We start from the raw sequence: 23,793 nt of genomic DNA on the forward strand, positions 1-23,793 counted from the left end.
CAGAAGGAAGGTTGGGCAATCCTACTTCTGTAGTGATACTGCCTCGGAAACCCAAGGAGGGGTCGCTATGAGTCAGGGCTGACTTGACGGCACATAACAACAACAACAACAGTCTTTCTTTGTCACTTTCATGCTAGCTCCTGTTTTGTTCACTGTTTCTTCCCAGTAGTAAGAATAGTGTCTAAACCCAAAACCAAAGTCACTGCTCTTGAGTCAGTTCCAACTCATAGCAACCCTGTAGGACAGAGTAGAACTGCCCCATAGGCTTTCCAAGGCTATAGTATTTACAGAAGTAGACTGCCACATCTTTTTCCCACAGAACGGCTGGTGGGTTTGAACTTCTGGCCTTCCATTTATCAGCTGAGTGCTTAACCATTATGCCACCAGGTCTCCTGAGAATAGTTCCTGGAACACAGTAAATGCTAAATAAACATTTTCTGACTGTTAAAAAACACTAAATAAACAAGGAATAAAAGGAAACTCGATCAACCTGGTAAAGACTATCTATGAAAATTTACAACTAACATCATGCTTAATGATGCAAGACTGATGGCTTTCCACTAAGAACAGAAACAAGACAAGGATACGCATTCTTGTTACCTCTGTCCAACATTTGACTGGAGGTTCTAGCCAGGGCAATTAGGAAAAAAATTGTAGGCACCCTAACTGAAAAGGAAGAGGTAAAAGTATGTCTACTTGGAGATGCCATAATCTTGTATATAGAAAAGACGTCCTGTGTGTGTGGACTGGAAGACTTAATATTGTTAAGATGGCTGCATTTCCCAAACTGATCTATAGATTCAACACAATCTGTATTAAAATCCCAGCTGCCTGTTTTGCAGGAATTGACAAGATGATCCTAAAATTCATAAAGAAATGCAAAGGATCTCACAGTCAAAACAGTCTTGGAAAAAAAAGAACTGAGTTGGAGAATTAATTCCTCTTAGTTTCAAAACTTTTTTTATACAGCTACAGTTGTCAAGACAGTGTGATATTGGCATAAAGATCAATAAATGCTGTAGGATTCAGAGTCCAGAAATAAACTCTTCAATTTATGGTCAGTTAATATTTGACCAGGCTACCTAGATAATTCAGTGGGGAAAGTATACCCACTGTCATCAAGTTGATTCCGACTCATAGTGACCCTGTAGGACAGAGTAGAACTGCTCCATAGAGTTTCTAAGGCTGTAAATCTTTATGGTAGTAGACTGCCTCATCTTTCTCCCGTGGTGCTCCACGGTTGGTTGGAACCTCCCACTTTTTGGTTAGCAGCAAAATGCTTTAACCACTGCACTATCAGAGTTCCTTGGGGGAAAAGTATAGTCTTCAACAAGTGGTGGTGGGACAACTGGATATCTTCATGCAAAAGAATGAAGTTAGATTCTTAAGATATTAATTGAATATGGATAAAAGAAATCCCCTAAATACAAAGGATGAACTGTAAAATTCTTGGAATAAAACATAGGCATAAATCTTTGTGACCTTGGACTAGACAATAGATTCTTGAATACCAAAGGTACAAACAACAAAAAATAGATAAATTGTACTTTAACACAATTAAAAACTTTTCTGCTTCAAGGGACACTGTTAAAAAAAAAAATCCACATTAAGAAAACTAGTCCACAGAATGGGAGAAGATACTTGCAAATCATGTATGTAATAAGAAACTTATTTCCAGACTATAGAAAGAAGTTTTACAGCTCAACAATAAAAAGACAATCCAATTTAAAAATGAACAAAGGGCTTGAATAGACATTTTGCCAAAGAAGCTACACAAATGGCAAATAAGCACATGAAAAGATGTTCAACAACATTGTCATTTGGGAAATGCAAATCAAAACCAAAATGAGATAGATAACCACTTCTAACTAGGATGACTATTCAAAAAGAAAGACAGTAATGAATGTTGACGAGAATGTAGAGAAATTGGAACCCTCATGCATTGCTGGTGGGATTGTAAAATGGAGGGAAGGACACAGGGTGGAGGTAACTATGGGCAGCCACTATGGAAAACAGCTTGACAGTTTCTCAAAACTCTTAATGTAGAGTTACTATAAACTCTCTCTCTTCACGGCCGTCGAGTCAATTCTGACTCATAGCAACACCCATTGGATTTCCGAGAGTGGAAATCTTTACAGAAGAATGTTGCCCCATCTTCCTTCCTTGGAGCATCTGGTGGGTTTGAACCACTGACTTGGTTAGCAGCCAAATGCCTTATTCACTATGCCACCAGAGCTCCTAGAGTTACTGTGTGACCTGCCAGTTCACCTCCTAGAGATATACCTAAAAGATTTGAAAATATATGTACCCACACAAATACTTGTGTGTGACGGTTCATAGCAGCATTATTTGTGATAGATAGAATGTGGAAACAAGCCAAATGTCCATCAGTTGATGAACAGATAAACAAATGTGGTATATCCATACAGTGAAATACTATTTACTCTGCTAAGGAAGACACAAAAAGCCACATATTGTATGATTCTATTTACATAAAATGTTATGAGTAAGTATATAGAGACAAAAAGTAAATTAGTGGTTGCCAGGGGCTAAGGTGGAAAGGAAACTGGTAAATGACCGTTAATGGTTATAGGTTTTCTTTTCTTTTTTTTAATTGTGATTTTGGTGAAAGTTTACAGAGAAAATTCACTTTCCATACAACAGGTCACATATACTTTGTCTCATGACATTGACTACAATTTCCCACAATGCAACAGCTCTCCTCCCACTTTCTCCCCATAGTTACCACCCCCTGTGTCCTTCCCTCCATGCACTCCTGCCCCCTGAGTTGTTTCCCTGTGCATACACAGCCCTTCTATTCTCCCATGATTGTTCTCTCCAAGGAGTGTATCTACATACTGTAAATGTTGAGCTCATATGCCTGTCTTTTGTTTGGCTGGAAGCCACAGGAGTGGGTTCAATTCCAGACCTGAAGGGCAGCTAGGGGCCATAGTCCCAGTGGTTCCATCAGGCTCTATCAGACCAGCAAACCTGGTCCCTTTTCTTTCTTCTTCTTCTTCTTTTTTTTTAATGATTTTGAGTTTTGTTCCACATTGTTCTCCCACTCTTTTCAGGATCTTCTATGTAGATCCCCCTCTGAGTGGTTGATAGTGGTAGCTGGGCACCATCTAGTTTTTCTGGTCTCATAGTCGTATAGGCTGAGGATCGCATGGTATACCACTAGCTTGGACTAATTGTCTCCATGCATCTTTGGTTTTCTTCATTCTTCTTTTCTCTGGATGAGAAGAGACCCATTGTTGCATCTAGATGGCCGCTTGCAAGCTTTTAAAATCTGGGTGTGGGGTTTCTTTTGAGGGTGATGAAAGTGTTCAAAAATTAGTTGTGATGGTTGCATAACTCTGTGAATGTACTAAACACCACTGAATTGTACACTTTAAATGGGTGAATTTTGTGATATGTGAATACTTCTCAGTAAAGCTGAATGAAAAATATCCATCCTGCACAAAACAAAACTTTATTGAATAATGAAAGAATGAATGAATCTATTCACACTGTGTGTACTTAATGTGTATTTCAGAGTTTTTTCCATGTGAGTGCTTATAAAGTACTAGGTGGATGTAGAACAGTAATTCTTTATTTTAAAAACATGATGGTGAACATTTAGGTAGCTTCCAGTCTTTTGCTATTGCAGACAGTGACACACTTGGTATCCTTGTGTGCAGGCCAGTTCACAAAAAAACACAGGTACTTATAAGATACATTCATAGAAGAGGAATTACAAGATCAAAGGACATTTGCATGTTAAAGTGTGATTGGTATTGCCAAATTACTCCCATGAAGAAATTGTACTGATTCATGCCCCCATCAGCCATGTACAGGGGCTTTTTCTCCACATCCTCACCCATACAGTGAGTTATCCAACTGTGGTATCTCACTCTCATCTACACTTGCATTTCTCAATCATGAGAAAGGCTGGAAAGATCATTTACATTCCTGGTGTCATTGAAGATCTCAATGCTGATTGAGGGTTGAGGATTGTAGAGCTTAAGTACAAGGGCAGAATCAGGACTTGCCTGCCAGTGCAGCTGCTGGTAGCAACCTCCTGAACGGAGCGGTGAGTCATAATGTGAAATATCTCCACCATCGTTAATCACACATGTCTGTGGGCTCCTCCTACATGTGGGATGCTTTTCCAGGTTCACAAGAGAGCTGGTTCATCAGGAAGTCTCTCTGATAGCTTTAAAGTTCATTAAGCATTAAGGTGCGGTTCTCCATGTTGCTCATGCCCACACTCGGAGTAGGTGGTGCAAACAGTTAAGGGTCAGCTACTCACTGAAAGGCGGTAGTTCAGACACTCCTAGATGTGCCTTGGAAGAAAGGTCACAGCCATGAAAACTCTATAGAGCAGTTCTACTCTGTACACCTGGAGGCACCATGAGTTGGACATGACTTGATGACAATAGTTGTTTTGTTGCCAGGAGACTCAGAGAAATTGGTGACCTGGTGCATTATGTCTAAGTGCATTAAATGGGTACTGGCCAGGCTCCTGGAAACCAGATTGAGGGCAGATGACTAGGCTGCCTATAAAAATAATGTACAACTTTTTCTTGTTTTCTTTCAGGAACAGTGTACCTAGACCATGTAGGAGCGACGTTGTTCCCCCAGAGCCAGCTGACAAGCTTCACAGATGATCTCCTACAAAACATCTATGGTACAGAAATACACAGAACTGGGTTTTGCACTAAGCTAACTACATTCAGCTGGTACTTTGGTGCTTAGTAAATGTTGGATTAATAGCCTGGGACTGTGCTGAGCACATAAAGCTGCATAAGTCCCATGTTGGGGGGACAGACAAGCACTCAGTATAACACAAGTTGCTGGGATGGGAATAACTGCCTTGGCACCACACAGGTTACTGTCAGAAGGGGGTCACAGTGAGGAGTGGAACAGAGGTGCATAAGTGCTGTGTTTGGTGGTGATGCCACTGTACGACTGGAGCAGTGGAGGAGGGCTGGGAGAGCATTCATTCATTTGCTCATGAGTCATGAGTTCGTTCGTTCATTTGTTCATTTGAGCCACTGTGGTATGTGGATGGAGTCCCTGGCTAGCACAAATGGTTAAGCACTCAACTACTAGCCAAAAACGATGGCAATTCAAACCTACTCAGAGGCGCCTTGGTGATCTGCTTCCAAAAGGTCACCGTTTTGAAAACCCCATGGAGCAATTCTACTCTGCACATATAGGGTTGCCATGAGTTTGAAACGACTCAGTGACAACTAACAGCAGCAGCAGTGGGGCATGGCGCATGGTGCTAGGTATGGGGCTGTAATAGGAACAAAATAAACACAGTCTCTGCCTTCATGGAGCCTATGGTCTAGTTCTGGGAGATAACTCATAGCAACCCTGTATGTACCCTGTTTGTACAACAGAACAAAACACTTCCTTGTCCTGCTCCGTCCTCACAATCCTTGCTATGCTTGAGCCCATCATTGCAGCCACTGTATCAATCCATCTCATGGAGGGTCTTCCCCTTTTCTGCTGACCATCCATTCTACCAAGCTGAAATCCTTCTCCAGGGACTGGTCCATTCTGACAACATGACCAAAGTAGGTGAGACGATGTCTGGCCATTCTCGCTTCAAAGGAGCATTCTGGCTGCACTTTGTCCAGGACAGATTTGTTTGTTTTTCTGGCAGTCTGTATTTCAGGTTTTTCGGTATTCTTTGCCAACACCACAGTTCAAAGTCATCAACTCTTCTTTGGTCTTCCTTATTTGTTATCCATCTTTCATATACATATGAGGTGAGTGAAAATATCATGGATTGAGTTATGTACACCTTAGTCTTCAAAGTGACGTCTTTGCTGTTCAACACATTAAAGAGGTCTTTTGCAGCAGATTTACCCAGTGCAATACAACATCTGATTTCTTGACTGCTGCTTCTATGGGTGTTGATTGTGGATCCAAGTAAAATGAAATCCCTGACAATGTCAATCTTTCCTCTGTTTATTGTGATGTTACTTGTTGGTCCAGCTGTGAGGATTTTTTTTTTTGTGTGTGTTGAGGTATAATCCATAATGAAGACTATAGTCTTTGATCTTCATCAGTAAATACTTCAAGTCTTCTTCATTTTCAGCAAGCAAGGTTGTGTCATCTGCATATGCATGTTGTTATTGACTCTTCCTCCAATCCTGATGCCACATTCTTCTTCATACAGCCTAGCCTTTCCAATTATTTGCTCAGCATACAGATTGAATAAGTGCGGTGTAAGGGTACAACGCTGACGCACTCCCTTCCTAATTTTAAACCGTGCAGTATCCTCTTGTTCTATTCGAAGACAGCCTCTTGGTCAATGTACAGGTTTCTTATAATGTCAATTAAGTATTCTGGAATTCCTGTTCTTCACATTGTCATCTATAATTTGTAATAATCTACACAATTGAATGCCTTTGCATAGTCAATAAAACACACATAGACATCTTTGTTATTCTTTGCTTTCAGTCAAGAGCAATGATATCCCTTGTTCTACGGCTTGTTCCTCTGAATCTGGCTTGAATTTCTGGCAGTTGCCTGTCAATGCACTGCTGCAACCATTTTTTAATTATCTTCAGCAAAATATTACTTGTGTGTGATATTAATGATATTGTTTTGTAATTTCCACATTCTGTTGGATCACCTTTCTTTGGAATGGGCACAAATATCGATCTCTTCTAGTCAGTTGGCCAGGTAGCTGTCTTCAAATTTCTTGGCATAAATGAGTGAGTACCTTCAGTGCAGTTCATACACATTTCATTTCATGAATTGACTGCAATTCCCATAATGTAACAGCTCTTTTCCCATTTCCTCCCTGTGGTTACCTTTACCCTTTGTTCTTCTTTCCCATGCATACCTGCCCTCTGAGCTATCTCCCTGTGAAAATGCTGTCCTTCTGTTCTCCCATGATTGATCATTCTAAGGAGCATATCTACCTAGTGTAAAGGTTCATCTTACTTACATGCTTATCTATTATTTGGCTGGAAGCCATGGAAATGAATTCAATCCCAGGCCTAAAGGATAACTAGGGGCTATAGTCTCTAGGGTTTCACCTATGTCCCAATTATTAATGGATGTTTGCACCTGTTTCTTCCCATTTTGAGTTGTGCCATATCAGCTAATGAAGATCCTGAAAACTTTACTCCATCCACATCATTAAGGTTAACTCTACTTTTAGGAGGCAGCTAAATATGATTCTATGGCTAAAATTGATAATAACCATTACTGAGAAAAAACAGAATCCTTAGTAATGGTTATTATCAATTTTAACCATAGAATAATATTTGATAAATACAGTTATAAATTGCTTAAATGTAATGTTCATTAGATTATATGAATACTATAAACAAAATTGTTCTGTAAAATCTTTTTTACATTGAATTACATTATTAGTTACATTATTAGTAACTGAGCAGAAACCTTTTTTGATTTTTCTTCTTTTCCTTTAATTACTACCTCATTCTCAAAAAAGTTATTGATGTAAGTTCACTAGTACTAATTACCACAATATTGTAGCTAATACACCAGGAAATTTGACAAAATCACCAACAAAAACAACAGTGCATGCAGATGAATTCACATGATTCGAAGAGTCATTGTAATTGAGTCATGATGACAGCCCTACTGGAGCCTATTAGAAAGTTCAGAAAATAAATTAACACAGATTTTTAGCTTTGTAGGTATATTAATACATGTAAGCCGGGCTTACAAAGAATGTTTTTGTGAACATAGCTAACTACAGAGATGTTTTTATAAAAAGTAATACATCTCTGCTGAAATAGTGCACAAAAATTTAATAGACAGCCATTTTGGTGTCATCTCTGATATCTGTTACCTGATGTGTTCCACACCCCCAATAGCCCACACACCCCAACACAGTGATGCCACTGGCTGGGGGTTTGTCTCCAAGCAGTTTGGCTCCAGAGTGCAAGCCCTTAACCTCAACCAGACTGCGTTGGTTCTAGACGGCCCTGTTATGCTATGCTAAGGTGTTTGAATCTTAGCCAGAGGCTCTGTGCAGCCAGCAGATAATCAAATTGGAGAATAGTCTCCAGGGAAGACGTCATTGAGGGATTTGACCTGTTCTTGATTTCATCCATGATTTTAAAGAGACCTGCAATTCTCCTTTAATGTTTGGGACAGTCATAACTGAGGGAAAGGTGCTAGCCTGAGAGATAACAGACTGAGGTTGCCAGTGGCCCTAATGGTGCAGGACTAAAAGCAAGATGATTAAGGACAACAAGGATGTGTACCAAGTGCCACAGGGTATGAGGACACATTGCCACAATGGACATCTGGTATCTTCAGTGGCAAGAAAGCCAGGTGAGCATACAGTAGGGTTTGAGGAAAAGTTGAAAACAAAAAAGGTCAAGTCTTTTTAATGTGCACATGTGGCCTTGATCCTGAGAAATGCTGGGCCCAACCTCTGTAAGTCAGGGCCTTTGAAAGATTTGTGCTCATGTCTGAGGACTGCTTTTAACAGAGATGATGATACTCTGAGACACATTCAAAGGGGAGAGAAGAGAGGAGAACAACTAGAAATCAACAAGGAGACAGTTAAAATTGAGAAGCCTTAGTCCTGAGAGAGTTCCCTGAGTGGCACAAATGGTTAAGTACTGGGCTGCTAACTCTAAAGATTGACAGTTCCATCTCACCCAGTGATGCCAGTGGAAGAAAGTGAAAAAACCCTATGGAGCAATTTTGCTCTGTAACACATGGGACCACGATGAGTTGGGGTCGACTAGATGGCTGTGGGGTAACCTTGAGAATGAGCAGCTAAAGACCCCCTTCACAGATTTAGAGATGTGTTTCTGCAGGAGCAGACCAGGAGCAGTGGTGAGGATTTAGAGTAAATGTTGCATGAGTTGCTGTCTCATCGATGGAGGACAGGGCAGCCTCTTGATTCTCTGGAGTTGGACTGTTGGCCACCTGTGGGGGAACTTGTAGAAAAGATTTCTGCGCTGGCCTGGCTGCCTCTGAACTGACTCTCAGCTCCAACATACTCATCCCCAGACCCCATCTTATGTTACCAGTGAAGGGAAGGTATTTTTGTTAGTTTGCCTAACTGGTTGATTGAGTTATATTTTACATATCATAAAATTGACCTATTTAAGGTATACAATTCATTGATTTTTACTAACTTTACAGAGTGGTACAACCATTGCCATAAATCTGAACATTTTCATCTCCCCAGTAAGATTCCTCCATGTCCATTTACTATTAATCTCCATCCTGATTCTCAGTCCCAGGTGATTAATCTACCGTCTCTCTCTATACAGTTGCCTTTGCTGGACATTTCTTATGTACAAGATGTGGTCTCTTGTGTCTGGCTTCTTGAATTCATTTAACATACAGTTTTTAAAATTTATCTATGGCATAGCATGTGTCAGTAGTTTGTTCCTTTTTATCACTGACTAATATTCTATTGTATGGTGTGTGTATATGTATGTGTGTGTGTGTGTGGTGGTGGTGGTAGTGGTTATGTTTGTGTGTCAACTTGGCTGGGCCTGGTTGAGTGGCTGGGCAGCTGGTGGTGGTTGTTCCCCGTGATGAGACTGGCAGTCGGCTCTGTGGTGGGGCCTACCACAGGCAGCTGAGTGGCTGCCTTTGGGATGTGGTCTGCTTCCTGTGTATAGGGAGAAACCTTGGGAATGATCTCTAGCATATGGCATGCTTGGACCCTGCATGTTGCCGTGTTGTTGTTAAGCAGCTTGCCATGCTCTGCCGACCTTGGGACTTACAATGAACTTGAATTAATGGCCTGCCATGTGGTTTGGTAACATCGGGACTGTGCCTTTTTACTTGTCAACCTTGGGCTTCTCAGCTTCAGCAGCCAGCAGCTGTCTGAGTGAAGAAATGCCTCTAGCTCCAGTGGGCCAGGAGCAGGAGGCAGAGCTGGACCCCAAAGTTGAGGGACTTTCACCCAGCCCCTAGAGCCTGGCACTTTGAACTTGGACTTCTAGCCTCCCAAATTGTAAGAGAATAAACTCCTGTTTGTTAAGGCCATCCCATTTGTGGTATATTTCCTGTCAGAGCGACGCTAGGTAACCAGAACTATATATATATGGGTATTTCATATTTTTTCAATCTGTTCACCAGTTGATGGACATTTATGTTGTTTCCAGACTTTGGCTATCATGAGTAATGCTACTATGAATATTTATGTATAAGTCCTTGTGTAGTCATAGGTTTTCATTTTTTTAGGAGTAGAATTCTTGTATCATATGGTAGATTAACTTTTTTCTTTTTAAAAATTATGATTAACATTTTGAGAAACCATGGAAGAAGGTTTTGAAGAAATACAAGAGGAGAGACCATAAGTGGTGACTTGACAGCTTTGTCTTTGTAACTTTCCAGGTAATCCTCACAGCCAGAACATCAGCAGCAAGCTCACCTATGACACTGTGGAACAGGTGCGCTACAGGTGAGTGATAAGGATGCTGTCAGAGCGGCCACTCCTGCATGAACAGACTTCCTTCCTTTCACCTGCATGCATTCCACAAAGGTTTCAGTTTCAGGAAAATCATATTCAGTGAAATGGCAGTTATGCATGCAAATGATATACATCAGGGTTGGAGGTCAGGAAGGTGAGAGTGAGCAGGTGCAGAGCAGGGCAGACAAAAGCACAGGTGAGATGTGCAGAGGTCTTTTGGGTGGCTCTGGTTGATGCCAGTTTCTGTAGCCAGGGTGACAGAGTAACCCAGGCTCCTAAGTCTCATTTTAAGAAAAACACCATTTTGTCTTTTGTTTTTTATAAGGTTTCCTTAGCTGTTTTGTCTTGTTTCATCATATCTTTTTTCCTTCTTTGTAACATTTGGGCATTAAATAGCCTTTTGTATTTCTCCATTTGCTATTTCTTTTTAGCAAATAATTTCCAGATGGTAACTAAAGTTACTTGAATCAATACCATTTCAAACTATTTCCAATTGGAGAGGTACCTGTATTATAATAAATTTGAAACAGGTTGAGGGCTTAACACTTGTTACTATAGAGCTGGATGATAGATCAAGGAGGGGATGTTTTCAACTAACGTTAAGGTAGGTGTGGACTTTTGTCATTTTAAAATGAAGGTGGGGATTTTGGTGGCAAGGTAATTTTACCAATTTGGATCCATTTGCCATCACCCCTTCCCGTCCCTTCTTTTGCCCCTGCCCTAACTTCATGATTGTGGCAAAACCTATGGATTTTTTTTTAGCTATTAAGGTAGAGAAGGGTCCCTGGGTGGTGCAAATGATTGGCGGTGTAAGCCCACCTAGCTGCATTGTGGAAGAAAGGCCTGGCAATCTGCTTCCATAAAGATTGTAGCCAAGAAAACCCCATGGAGTGAAGTTCTACTGCGAACACATGGATTGGCATGAGGCAGAGTTGACTGGATGGCAATGGGTTTGGTTTTTATTAAGATATAGATGTTATATTTAAGGAGCTCTGGTGGTGTAGTGGTTAAGGCATTTGGCTGCTAACCAAAAGGTCAGTAGTTCAAACCCACCAGCTGTTCTGCAGAAGAAAGGTGAAGCATTCTGCTTCCATAAAGATTTACAGCCTTAGGAACCCAATGAGTCAGAATCAACTCAATGGCAGTGAGTTTGGTTTTTTGAGATGTCATATGCAGTAGCTATAAAACTACCCCGAACATTAAACCCATGATGCTGTGCTTCTTTCAGGGTCCTAGCGCACTTCCACACCTCCCCAGATGACTACAGTGTGATCTTCACGTCTGGGAGCACTGCTGCTCTAAAGCTGGTGGCAGAGGCCTTCCCGTGGGTGCCCCGGGGCCCTCAGAGCAGCGGGAGTTGGTTTTGCTACCTCACTGACAGCCATACCTCCGTGGTAGGCATGAGGGAGGTCACTACGGCCATGAATGTCACTTCTATTCCAGTCAAGCCAGAGGACATGCGGTTAGCAGAGACACAGGGTGCTGCTGCCTGCGACCCTGATAGCCAGCCTCCACATCTCTTCTGTTACCCAGCTCAGAGTAATTTTTCTGGAACCAGATACCCACTTTGTTGGATAGAAAGGATCAAGTCCGGGGGGATGTGCCCAGTGAATGTACCCGGAAAGTGGTTTGTGCTGCTTGATGCGGCCTCCTATGTGAGCACCTCACCTTTGGACCTATCAGCACACCAGGCCGACTTTGTCTCCATCTCCTTTTACAAGATCTTTGGATTCCCCACTGGCTTGGGGGCTTTGCTGGTGAATAATCGTGTGGCTCCTCTGCTGAGGAAAACCTACTTTGGAGGAGGCACAGCCACTGTGTACCTTGTAGGAGAGGACTTCTATGTCCCAAGACAGTCAGTGACTGAAAGGTAACCTCATGATGGGGAGTGGGGGTGGAATTGGCTGGGACTGGCAGGGGCCACCTGTGGGATTGCAAATAGGTCTGGGCCACAGGGATGAGGGGGTCAGGGAGTTGTGCGTTGCTAGCAAGGACACAGACTGGTAGCGGGCTCAGATCTGAGAGGTGGAAGATGGCTGGAGCGTGCTGAAGACAGCTTGGCAAACTCTGCCCCTGCTAGTAGGTGACTCCATAGTTGTAGAGAACTGGGGCCCACAGATAAGACTGTCAGCAGAAGAAGTGAAAGGCCTTCAAGGGAGTAAGGAGGGTGGGCTGTCAGGCTTTAGTCTCACAGAGCTGACAGGAGTGGCAGCACGTAAAGCAGTGATTTTAAAAGAATGCACCATGTGGACCAAGTGTACGTACTGCTTACTGCATAGCCTGTTTGTTAAAAAACAAAACAAAACAAAAAAAACCTCACTGCCGTCAAGTCAATTCCAACTCACAGCAACCCCCTCCTTGGGTTTCCAAGGCAGTACCTCTACGGAAGTAGATTGCCCAATCTTCCTTCTGAGAAGTGGCTGGTGGGTTTGAACTGTCAACTTTCTGGTTAGCAGTCAACTGCCTTAGGCACTACGTCACTAGAACTCCTGGAATTCGCTCAGCTTGGCAGCTAGTTAGCAAGAGGAGTTAATTAAACCTTAGGCCACTAGAGTTGTGGGGTGCTATTAACAATAGCAGTGTGAGCTGCTCTGGGAGTTACAGAGGAAGTTTGAGGGCAGGCTGCCATATACTCTCACATAGCAGAGGCTTCTGCTGGTGTTTGTTGGCATGCGTGCCTTCTCGGGCTGCAGAACATTGATGTGGACCTTGCCCAGGGATCGCCCAGATAGTGGCTGGGAGTCTTGAGGTTGAATGTGTGAGAGGGAACAGCTGGGGGCACCATGTTCCAGTCCCCCAGAGGTGAGGGTCTGGAGCCTAATGGGACATGGGACAGATCCCCCACTGACTCCCACACAGTCTCAAAGGTCCTGCTGATCGGGGTTGGGCCTTGGCAATAGCATGTAGTGTTAACAGTGCAGGCCTGGAGGTGAACCAATGTGGGTGAACCCTGGCTCCGACACCAACCAGCTGTGGGAACTGGTGATTTGACCTCTCTGCACCTTATTTTTTTCTTCTATAAAATGGGGATGATGATACCACCCTTTTAGAGCTAACATAGGTGAAGTGCCAGGACACAGTAGGAATTCAGTACATGTTGTGAGGCTATTTGATGATTCTTTTATTTGGGATATCTCCACAGTGGGAGAGATTCTAAAACAGGAATGTAAACTCTTTGGAACCCAACTATGATAATTTAGCCTGTTTACAACCAAGTGAGAAAAAGAATGATAGGTATGATCTAATACAAATGAAAACAGGATAAAATGTCACCCTCAGACTTCGTTTGGCCAGCAACGGAACCTGAACCTGAGCAGTGTGGCAGCTCATTAGTGGCAAGTGTGGAAGGAGCTGGACAGGTCAGTTGCCTTGCAGCAGTTGCCATATCATGACCCAAAGCAGTGTATGTTCATTTACCATTAGGAGCCTAGTTTTCGTCTTATGAACTTAGGACCAGAATTCAAGAGATTACCCAACCCAAAGGTTTAAAAATATGTCCCTGGGCCACATTCTTAACTTTTTGTATTTTTATAACCCAATAGATACAGCCCTTGATAGAAACAAAAACTCTGCTTATTCTATCATCATTATTGATCAATTAATAACATAAGTCATTGTTAATGATGTTTAACTTTTTAAATGTTCATTGGTGATTATCCAGTTTATAATTAATTTGTTGTTGATTGATTATTGATTTGGAGGAAGTACAGCTGGCATGCTCCTTAGAAGTGAGAAATGGCCAGACTTTGTCTCTTGTACTTTGTCATGTTATCAGGAAGCACCAATCCTTGGAGAAAGGTATCACACTTAGTCAGTGAAAAAGGGGAATATCTTCAATGAGAAAGGTTGACACAGTGGCTGCAAAAATGTGCTTGAGCATAGCAAGGACTGTGGGGAAGGTGCAGGCCTGGGCAGTGTTTCGTTCTCTTGTCTATAGGGTCACTATGAGTCAAAACTGACTTGATGACACCTAATAACAAGGAGCTCTGGTAGCATAGTGGCTAAAGCACTTGACTGCTAACCAGAAGGCTGGCGGTTCAAACCCACCAGCCACTCCTCGGAAGGAAGGTTGGGCAATCCTACTCCTGTAGTGATACTGCCTCGGAAACCCAAGGAGGGGTCGCTATGAGTCGGGGTCAACTTGACGGCATATAATAACAACAACAAATAACAACACATCAATTATTGATTCTGTGTGTCTCTTAACATTTGTTTTATAACATTGGCAATTATAATGTTTTGAGTTAATTTTATTCCTAGAGTATTAACACACAAAATACTGTATTTCCATTGGAAGCTTCGACTTGCATAAAGCTACCATTTGTTACTGCACCTCCTTCAACTGCATGCTTGCTGCAGCCTACCCGGTGTCTATAGGCTTCCTCCTCAACCCTCCAGTCTGTCTTGCCCCAGCAGTCAGAGGGTCTTGTTAAAACATAGGTCCCATCATGTCACACCTCTGTTCAGAGCCCTCTGGCTATTTCTCATCTCATTCAGGGCAGAAGCCAAAGTTCCTGCTGGGACAGCATGGCCCTTCTTAATGGGAATGTTCAGCCCTCTGTTTCTCAGACCGTGTCTCCTACCACCCTCCTGTTTATCACTCCCCCAGCCACAGTGAGCTCCTAGCTGCTCTTCACTGTGCCAGGTGCTCCTGCTCAGGGCCTTTGCTAGCCCTCTCTCTGGATGCTGTTTGTGTCTCCCATCCACTTGCTCTCTCCCCTACTTCCACTGGGTCTCTGATCATATAATCTTCCTTAGGGAGGACTCACCTGACCATGGTATCTAAAATAGCCACCACACCTTCCTGGTTATTCATTTTCATTGCACTATCCCACCTGGCATGTTATTTGTGTGTGTGGTGTGTGTGTGTGTGTGTGTGTGTGTGTGTTTTATTGCAGGGCTTTGAACCAGTTCATTCTGGTTTGACCCCCTGCTGAGAATTTGCATTTCCACAAGAATTACCTGGGGATCTATAAGAATAATCTGGAGATCTTGTTAAACAGTCGATTCTGATTCAGTACCGCAGGCAGTCCTAGGGTTACAAACGAGATCCATTTGTAAGTGTGTCTTTAAGTTGAATTTGTAGGTAAGTCAGAACAAGTATATACATTTCTTATTTAGCCTTACTTTAGGAGCTCCAGTGCTGTAGTGGTTAAAGCATTCAGCTGCTAACTAAAAGGTCAGTGGTTTGAATCCACCAGCTGCTCCATGGGAGAAAGATGAGGCCTCAGAAACCCTATAGTGGCAGTTCTCCTCTGTCCAAAAGAGTTACTATTAGTCAGGATGACAGTGGGTTTGTTTGCTTGTTTATTTTTTGGTTTTAGTGCAATAGAAGGCTCAAATCATTTTCAATGATTTAAATGCTATACATGCAGCAAGTGAAAGTGATTGTGATAAGAATTTGCTGAGAGTAGGGTTTGATTCAGTTGTTTCAAAGTGAGGGCAAATTTACATAACGTTAAAGGGCAAGTATGAGCCGTCCCTGAATTATACCTAGAGTAGTGCTAGTAGACAGTATATCATCCATAAAGGTTTGAAGAGTATTTTCATTAAATTAATAATTATAAGATGCAAAATAATGAGCACTTTGATAATCAGGAAGGTGTGCACCTGTTGTATTATGAGACCTGTGTAATTTTTACCAAAGCCCGTGGTTCCATAGACTTTGGCATTGTCTTATTAATGAACCTCAGAGCTGCTTGTTTGGCCCATCACTGAACTGATGCCCTGTCAGTGGTGCCCTCTAGTGATCAAAGCACAGCATTTCAAAACCTGGGAGATTTTGTCAAGTCCAAAAAAATCTCTTGGCTTTGGTTAGCATTTCAAGTGACTGGTTTTCTGAAGGGTCACAGCCTTGAAAACCTTAAGGGACAGCTCTACCCTGTAAACATGAGGTTGCCGTGAATCAGAATTGCCTTGATGGCAGCTAACAATAAAGACGACATTGGCACTTCCAGCTTGTCCTAGGAGGTTTGGAGCAACCTGAGAAAGCTGCAGAGCAGGTTAGGGCCAGAGGCAGCCAGACAGGTCTTGGTGTGTGAAGCCCGCTCTCTGGAGGAGGAGAGCAGTGTTTCATAAGGCTAAAAAGGGAAAGTGTTGATAGATTATGATGTAGCTGAAAATAAAAATCCTGTTACGTACCACAAAGTCCCCATGCGGGTGTTGGCCACAGCTTGACCTCATTCCCCTACCATGCTATAGGTTTGAAGACGGCACCATCTCATTCCTTGATGTGATAGCGCTGAAGCATGGATTCGATGCCCTCGAGCGCCTCACAGGTCAGTGGATACTTTTATCTGCATGGAATTTGTTCCTGTTACCTGAATTCTTGAAGGAGTCCTGACATGGGGTGATTTGGATGAGGGAGATGGATCTGGGGAACTGACTTGTAGATGAACACTAATATGTAGTTGAAGCTGATTCTAAATAATTTCAACGTGTCTTCTTAGAGCAAGGGACTGAGGTGGTTTTTAAACTTTTATTTATTTAGCTTTGGTCAGTTAAAAGAACATTTTGATAAGTAAGAGATAGTCCAAATCAGGAGGTTAACGGCTTGGCAGATGCAGAGGCCATCCGTAGTCCTGGGAATGGTTACAGGTCCTGAGCCCTTCACCTCTGCCTCTGCTGGATCCCCTCCACGGGGGACCTGTATGATGAGCCCACTTTGTCCAGGAAGGAGCTGATGCTCTGAGAGGCTAAGTGCCTTCCTCAGGGCAGAGAGCTGATAGCCAAAAGACTGGGATTTAAACCTAGCTTCCTTAGTGCCCAATCCTGAGCTTTTCACTGCTCACGCTGCTAATGGCCTTTGTATGATGCATGTCCTTCTTATTGACAAGTGCTTGGGACAGGGACAGGTGGGGCACACAGTGGAGTCTGACACATGGACAGATGCCACTCATACCTTCCGTGGCTTGACACAGGAAGCCCCTGTGGAAGTCCCTCCGTCTGGTGAGCCAGGCTTTCCTCCATTGTGCTGAGCAGCCCTGGCTGCTCCTTCCAGAGGCCGAGCTTCTGAAACTCAGTGGCACTGCTTCATGTGGGGATAGAATTGGACAAACCAGGGATGCACCTTAGAATTTAGGCAGAGCTTCCTCTCTCTGACTCTTGTCACAATGATGGGGCCCTTTAAGTCCAGCTTTATCCTAGTTAGGGGGACAGACAAGATTCATCGGAAGGAGGGCTGGCGCGGGCCTCACCCAGGACAGAGGCAGGAGATAATAGGCATTAAGAGAGAGCACTTTCCCAAAGAAAGATATTAGCAAGGCACCCATACCACAGATGACAGGGTCTGACAGGGCCAGGGGCACGTTTGAAAGCAAAGGTTGAAAATACCAGTTCCTTAAGGCAAACCATGCTTTTTTTTTTTTTTTAAAAAAAAAAAAAAACTTAATTGCTTTTTATAATATTAAGATTATCTAAACATTTAGAAAAAACAGAAGAAAAATGATACTTTTAAAGAATTTTTTTTGCCATCTGTTGTCAGGTCCCTGGGTGGTGCAAACAATTTGTGCTTGAATTCTAACTTAAAAGTTGGCGATTTGAACCCCCCCACCCCAGTGGCACTGCAGAAGAAAGTCCTGATGTTTGCATCCATAAAGCTTACAGTCACGGACACCCGATGGAACATAGTTCTACTCTGTAACTCATGTGGTTGACATCAGTTGAAATCAACTTGAAGTCAATGGGTGGTTTAAAGGGTCTCTATTATCTGAATGTTTAGATAACATTGTAAAAGAAAGGAAGGTAGCAAGAATTTATAAGGAAAAAATTCCACAGAAATAGAATAGTAACCTGTTGTTCAGTACTAAAGACCTAAGCATTTATTTATTGTCTAGGCAGTGGTTTTAATATAGCCAGGTTCTCTGGCTATAATGATCTCATTTCTTTTCTATGGAAAGTTTATTATTTTCTTGTAACGTTTCGTAATTGTTTTGGAGGTGGGATGGAGAATATAAAGCAGCACACCTTTACCTTGGTGCGGTACACCTATGCCGCCCTGTCCTCCCTCCAGTACCCCAATGGAGCCCCTGTGGTGCGGATTTACAGCGATTCCGAGTTCAGCAGCCCCGAGGTTCAGGGTCCAATCATCAATTTCAACGTGCTAGATGACCAAGGGAACATCATTGGTTACTCCCAGGTGGGTTTCTTTTAACTTGCTGACCTGTCCATAACAGATTCATTCTTACCTGGACCCCTAGAGCCTTACCCAGCCCCGAAATTTGCAGTGTTGCCCCTGAGCCCTTGACATACCTGCAAGGAAGCCTGTGCACAGTTGAAGGGGCCACCAAGCCCTCGCTCAGAGCCTCTTTACTCTCATTTACACAGAGTTCTAACAGGCGTGGCTATTTAGTTTTTTAGCCCTCTTTACTCAGTCCAAGGAGCTGTGCTAGCACAGTGCCTGAAGCATTTGACTGCTAACCAGAAGACTGGTGGTTCAAACCCACCAGTCACTCCATGGAAGAAAGACGGGAATCTACTTCCTAAAGATTTACCACCTCAGAAACCCAACATGAGTCAATATGAGTTGAAATTGACTTGTAAAGATTTACCACCTTGGAAACCAAATGGGGGTCCCTGTGAGTTGGCATCGACTTGATGGCAGTGGGTTTGGTTTTTGGTGATTTTCACTCAGTCCACTAGTTGCCATCCAGTTGATTCTGAATCTTGGCGCCCCATGGGTGTCACAGTGAACTGTGTGTCACAGGGTCCTCAATGGCTGCTTATCTGGAGGTAGATCACTGGGTCTTTCTTCTCAGGCCTGGAAGGGTGGGCTCAAACCTCCAGCCTTTTGGTTAGCAGCTGAGTACATTACTGTACCCCCAGGGGATCCCCTTTACTCAGCCAGCAGTGGTGAATTATATGTGAGAAGAGAGAGACTGGTTCTCTGTAGCAGTGGAAGGTGACAGCTGATGGTTTGCCAGCAAGGAAAATCACACTAAAGCAAAGTGGACAGAAGAGTCATGTAGATAGAACATCGCGTCTGGGGTTATTTTGTGTACAGATAGCTTGGTACCCCCAGTGGTGTGTCACACCATATGATAACATCACACAAAGTCATGGGCCTGCTACCATCATTTGTTTGGAACTCAAACCTCCCACCTTTTTTAAAAAATAAGAAGCAGAAATGATGCCCCTAGTAGCGCAAAACCCTTAGTTCTGCCATAGTTTATACTCATATTATGAGTTCAAAGGATTCGATAGTTGGCAAGAAAATATTTTGGGCTGAGGGTGAGAGGATATTGACTCATAAATAAGCAATTAAGATAAAGGGTAAGTGTGGCCACAACCATGTCTTCCTACCCACGTCCTCTTCCATAATGTGACCATGATATTTCTTCCACTGACAGTAGAGTTAATAGCCCTTCCCATTAAATCTAGACTGATTTTTGAACTCACTTGTAACCAATAGGATGTCAAGGAATGTGACTTGGATGGGTTCTAGACTAAGTGAGACAAGGCTATGCAGCATCTGCACGGTTCCTGGGACACTCGCTACTGGAGTCTCTGTGTAAGGAACTGACATCAGGAAGCTCAGCAACACAGGAGGCCAAGGGCAGGCACTGTGGCTGGCAGTACTAATTTTTGAGTCCTTCCACCTTGGAAGGCCAGGCACATACATGATTCCAACTCCAACCACCAAGCCACTCCCATCCTTTGAGTCTTCCCAGCTATACTCAAGACATCATGGAATGGAGACAACCTTCCCTTTGCCCTTTCTGATTCTGAGCCATGTAACTGAGCATAATAAAATGGTTATTGTTTTGTTCCAACAAGTTTAGGGTGGCCTGTTTTGTAGTGGAAGATACTAAAACAGTGAACTCTGGACGCATGGTGCTATGGAGTCTTATTCATCCTGGTAGTAGCTAGGGTTGAGGTTAGGCCAGCTTCCCTAAGAGCTGCCCTCTGAATGGAGACCTGACTCTGGAGATGGAGTTTGTTGTTCTTATAGGGCTTCCAAGTCTCACCTGAGAGCCAGGGAACTCCTGAATTTCCTTAGCAGATCTCTATGTCACTGAGCTTTTAGCTAAGGGAGAAGAAGCAGGGTGGTTTTCCTGAGGCCCCTCAGTTGAGCCCAGTGAATGGTTTCTCTCTCTGACAGATCAGGAGAAGATAGACAAAGTTAAGACAGTCATAGTCTTGACAGGGGTGTATGGGAGGCACCATTGCTTATTCAGGAGCCCAGGCTGACCACGTGGTACCTGGTGGCCTGCAGGGGATGCTGTATTATTCATGGCTGCCTCTGGCTGCCCACATGTGACTTCCAAGAGAGAGGGTTTTTTCTGTTTGTTTGTTTGTTTTTTAATTTTTATTGTGATTTGGGTGAAAGTTTACAGAGAAAATTCACTTTCTATACAGCAGCTCACCTACGATGCAACAGCTTCCCTCCCACTTCCCCCTCATAGTTACCTCTTCCCTGTGTCCTTCCCTCCCATGCACTCCTGTTCCCTTGAGCTATCTCCCTGTGCATACATAGCCTTCTATTTTCCCATGATTGATCTCTCCAAGGAGTATATCTACCTAGTATAACTGTTGAGCTCATATACCTGTCTTTTGTTTGGCTGGAAGCCACAGGAGTGGGTTCAATTCCAGACCTGAAGGGCAGCTAGGGGCCATAGTCTCAGTGGTTTCATCAGGCTCTATCAGACCAGCAAACCTGGTCTTTTTTTTTTTTTTTTTTTTAATGATTTTGAGTTTTGTTCCACATTGTTCTCCCACTCCATCCAGGATGTCTTACAAAGAGCCCACTCCGAGTGGTTGACAGTGGTAGCTGGGCACCATCTAGTTCTTCTGTTCTCATAGTCATATAGGCAGAGGATCACATGGTGTACCAGTCACTTGGACTAATTGTTTCCATGCATCTTTGTTTTTTTTTTCATTCTTCTTTGCTCTGGATGAGGAGAGACCCATTGTTGCATCTAGATGGCCTTTAAGATCCCAGTCTCTACTCATCAAAGTAAGCTGTGGAACAAAGTTTTTCTGTAGTATGTTATGCCAGTTGAGCTTGATGTCCTCTGGGACTATGGTCCCAAGCCCACAGGTCCAACTACTCGCTCCCTCTAGGCCAAGAAGTGACTACAACCTTGTCCCAGAGGGAAAAGTTTTGAAGGCTTATGTAGCTGGGCAAGTGTCTTTGTTTCCCTGGATGCAGTTAGGTGACTTCTCTCCCTGAGTTCAGTCTTAGCCACTAGGCTCAGGACTCTCCCTGGGATCTCAGCCCCTTGAGGAAATGGCATCCTTGACTCATAGTCAGAGGAGCTGAGACAAGCTGAGAGGATTCTGGTGCTGGCCCTACCTTTGAGATTTGAGTGAACCCAAGTGATTTCACAGAGCCTCCAGAGGGCAGGAATGAGCCTAGGAGCTTCTGAATTGAACAGCAATTCTGTAATTCTACCCCATGTCAAGGAAATTTTGAAAAGCAAAGCTATAACACACAGCATCAACACCAGCAATGCTTTATGTTCCAGGATGTGAGCCGAAACCGGTGATGCTTTGAGAGGTGCATCAGGTGGGACCTACTCTGTATATCAAGCTCTGTGGCAGCAGATGCCATGGAGCTGCCTCTGGTCCCCAGACACTAAAATTTATTCTCGCTGCATATGGGCTCTTAGCTTGGAATTTGGCCTGAAGCTGAATTTGTTGTTTTCACTTCTCTCAAGCATCCATCTGTAATTGAACTGGATAAAAATTACACCCCCCCAAATTTTTGAAAATAGTGCACCCATGCAATGCAAATACTGCACATATATTTAATGGGCAAAATGACAAAATTAAATTAAAAGTTCTGGCATAACATGCCCATGCATACATAGTGCATGTCTTGTGACATTTCCAGAAGTGAATTTTGGCCTCATTCACTCTCATTGAATAGTCCAAAAATGTTACTTTCAATCATATTTGTATAGTAAAGGTGTAAACCATGGTCAAGAAGTCGTGGATTGAGTTTGGTAGTATATTGGTACTCAGAAAATAAATAACTGACATTTTGTATTTGCTCTGGGGCAGTTTGCAGCTGGGCCTGAGAGTGGTAGGGTTGCTTTTAGCTGGTCGGCACCCAGGTACATTGTGCTGCAGACAGTGGAGGGTTTGCTGGAGAGCTGCGTGCAGGGCTGCCACAGCCTGAGCACAAACTGGTCCTGTGGCAGGTGGGGGCTGTTGTCTGCATGCACATTGGTCCTGTGGTGCTGGCCCCACATGAAGCTGGGTGGCAGGACAGTGTGACTGTGGGTGCACACTACCTCAGCCCTACCAGGCCCTTGGGCAGCTAGTAGGACCTGTCTTGTCTAAGCGAGGGATGCCCAACACCTCTGCACCTGCAGCTCTCACCCCTACCCCATGGCATCTCTGCTGGTATGAGATTCAGACAGTCTGCGCAAGCAGCCAGCCAGCCAGCTGGATAGAGGAATAGAATTTCCATGGCTGCAGTGCACCAGTCTTACCTGCCTGAGTGGCCTCTCTGGCCTGGGATGCACAGACCTATACACCACCTGGGCTGGGGCCAACCACCCTGGTGATGGCATTTGTTGGGTGGGAAAAGTGATTTCTTCTTGCGTTGGAGAAGGCAGTTTGCAGAGCAGGGAAGGAATCCTGCCAGGGAAAGGGCTGCTTTAGACACTCAGGTAGGCTGATAAGGGTCTGCTGCTAGAAACCAAACCTCTTCATCAACAGGCACCAAGACAAAGCCTTAACATTAAATCTGTTGGACAGAAAAGAAAATTGAAATTGAAGTCATCAACATGTTTTTTTTTTTTTTAAACTGATATAACACACTTATAAAAACAATGCTCAGGGGGTTGAAGGCTGGAGGTCCAAACCCACCAGCCACTCCTCGGAAGGAAGATGGGGCAATCTCCTTCTGTAGTGATACTGCCTTGGAAACCCAAGGAGGGGTCACTATGAGTTGGGTCCGACTCGATGGCACATAACAACAACAACAGCAACAACATCTCAGTAACATTTTATAAAATATGTTTAATAAACCCCTGATAGGTCATGTCATTTTAGAGCAAGATTCCAAGCTCATAGTTTCAGTTTGTTTTTAGGAAACAGGTCCAAATGCTGATCTAAAACTATGCCAGGCACTCAGAGTAAAACTGGGCATTTTTTTTTTTTTTAATTTTATTTTATTTAGATTTGGGTGAAGATTTACAGAGCAAATTCTCTCTCGATACAGCAGTTCACATATACTTTGTCTCATGTCATTGACCACAGTTTACCACAATGCAACAGCTCCCCTCCAATTTCCTCCCCAAGATACCACTTCCCAGTGTCCATCCCTCCATACTCTCCTGCCCCCTAAGCTGTCTCCCTGTGCATAAGGTGCCCTTCCTTCTCCCATGATTGTTCTCTCAAGGGCATGTGTCCACTTGAGG

General features: G+C 43.4%; 1 protein-coding gene across 1 annotated transcript in view; it reads left to right on the forward strand.

Moving 5' to 3' along the window:
- The window catches only part of MOCOS (molybdenum cofactor sulfurase), a 96,848-nt gene that overhangs the window by 19,847 nt on the left and 53,208 nt on the right, over positions 1-23,793 (forward strand). Inside the window, exons 2-6 of the mRNA XM_007945677.1 lie at positions 4,583-4,672; positions 10,348-10,414; positions 11,652-12,293; positions 16,625-16,701; positions 18,361-18,560. Coding sequence (XP_007943868.1) covers positions 4,583-4,672; positions 10,348-10,414; positions 11,652-12,293; positions 16,625-16,701; positions 18,361-18,560 — 1,076 coding nt within the window. The remainder of the gene's footprint in view (positions 1-4,582; positions 4,673-10,347; positions 10,415-11,651; positions 12,294-16,624; positions 16,702-18,360; positions 18,561-23,793) is intronic.

Source organism: Orycteropus afer, unplaced genomic scaffold, assembly GCF_000298275.1.
Source record: "Orycteropus afer afer isolate SDZICR_OR568_19922 unplaced genomic scaffold, OryAfe1.0 scaffold00141, whole genome shotgun sequence".
NCBI classification, from domain to species: Eukaryota; Metazoa; Chordata; class Mammalia; order Tubulidentata; family Orycteropodidae; genus Orycteropus; species Orycteropus afer.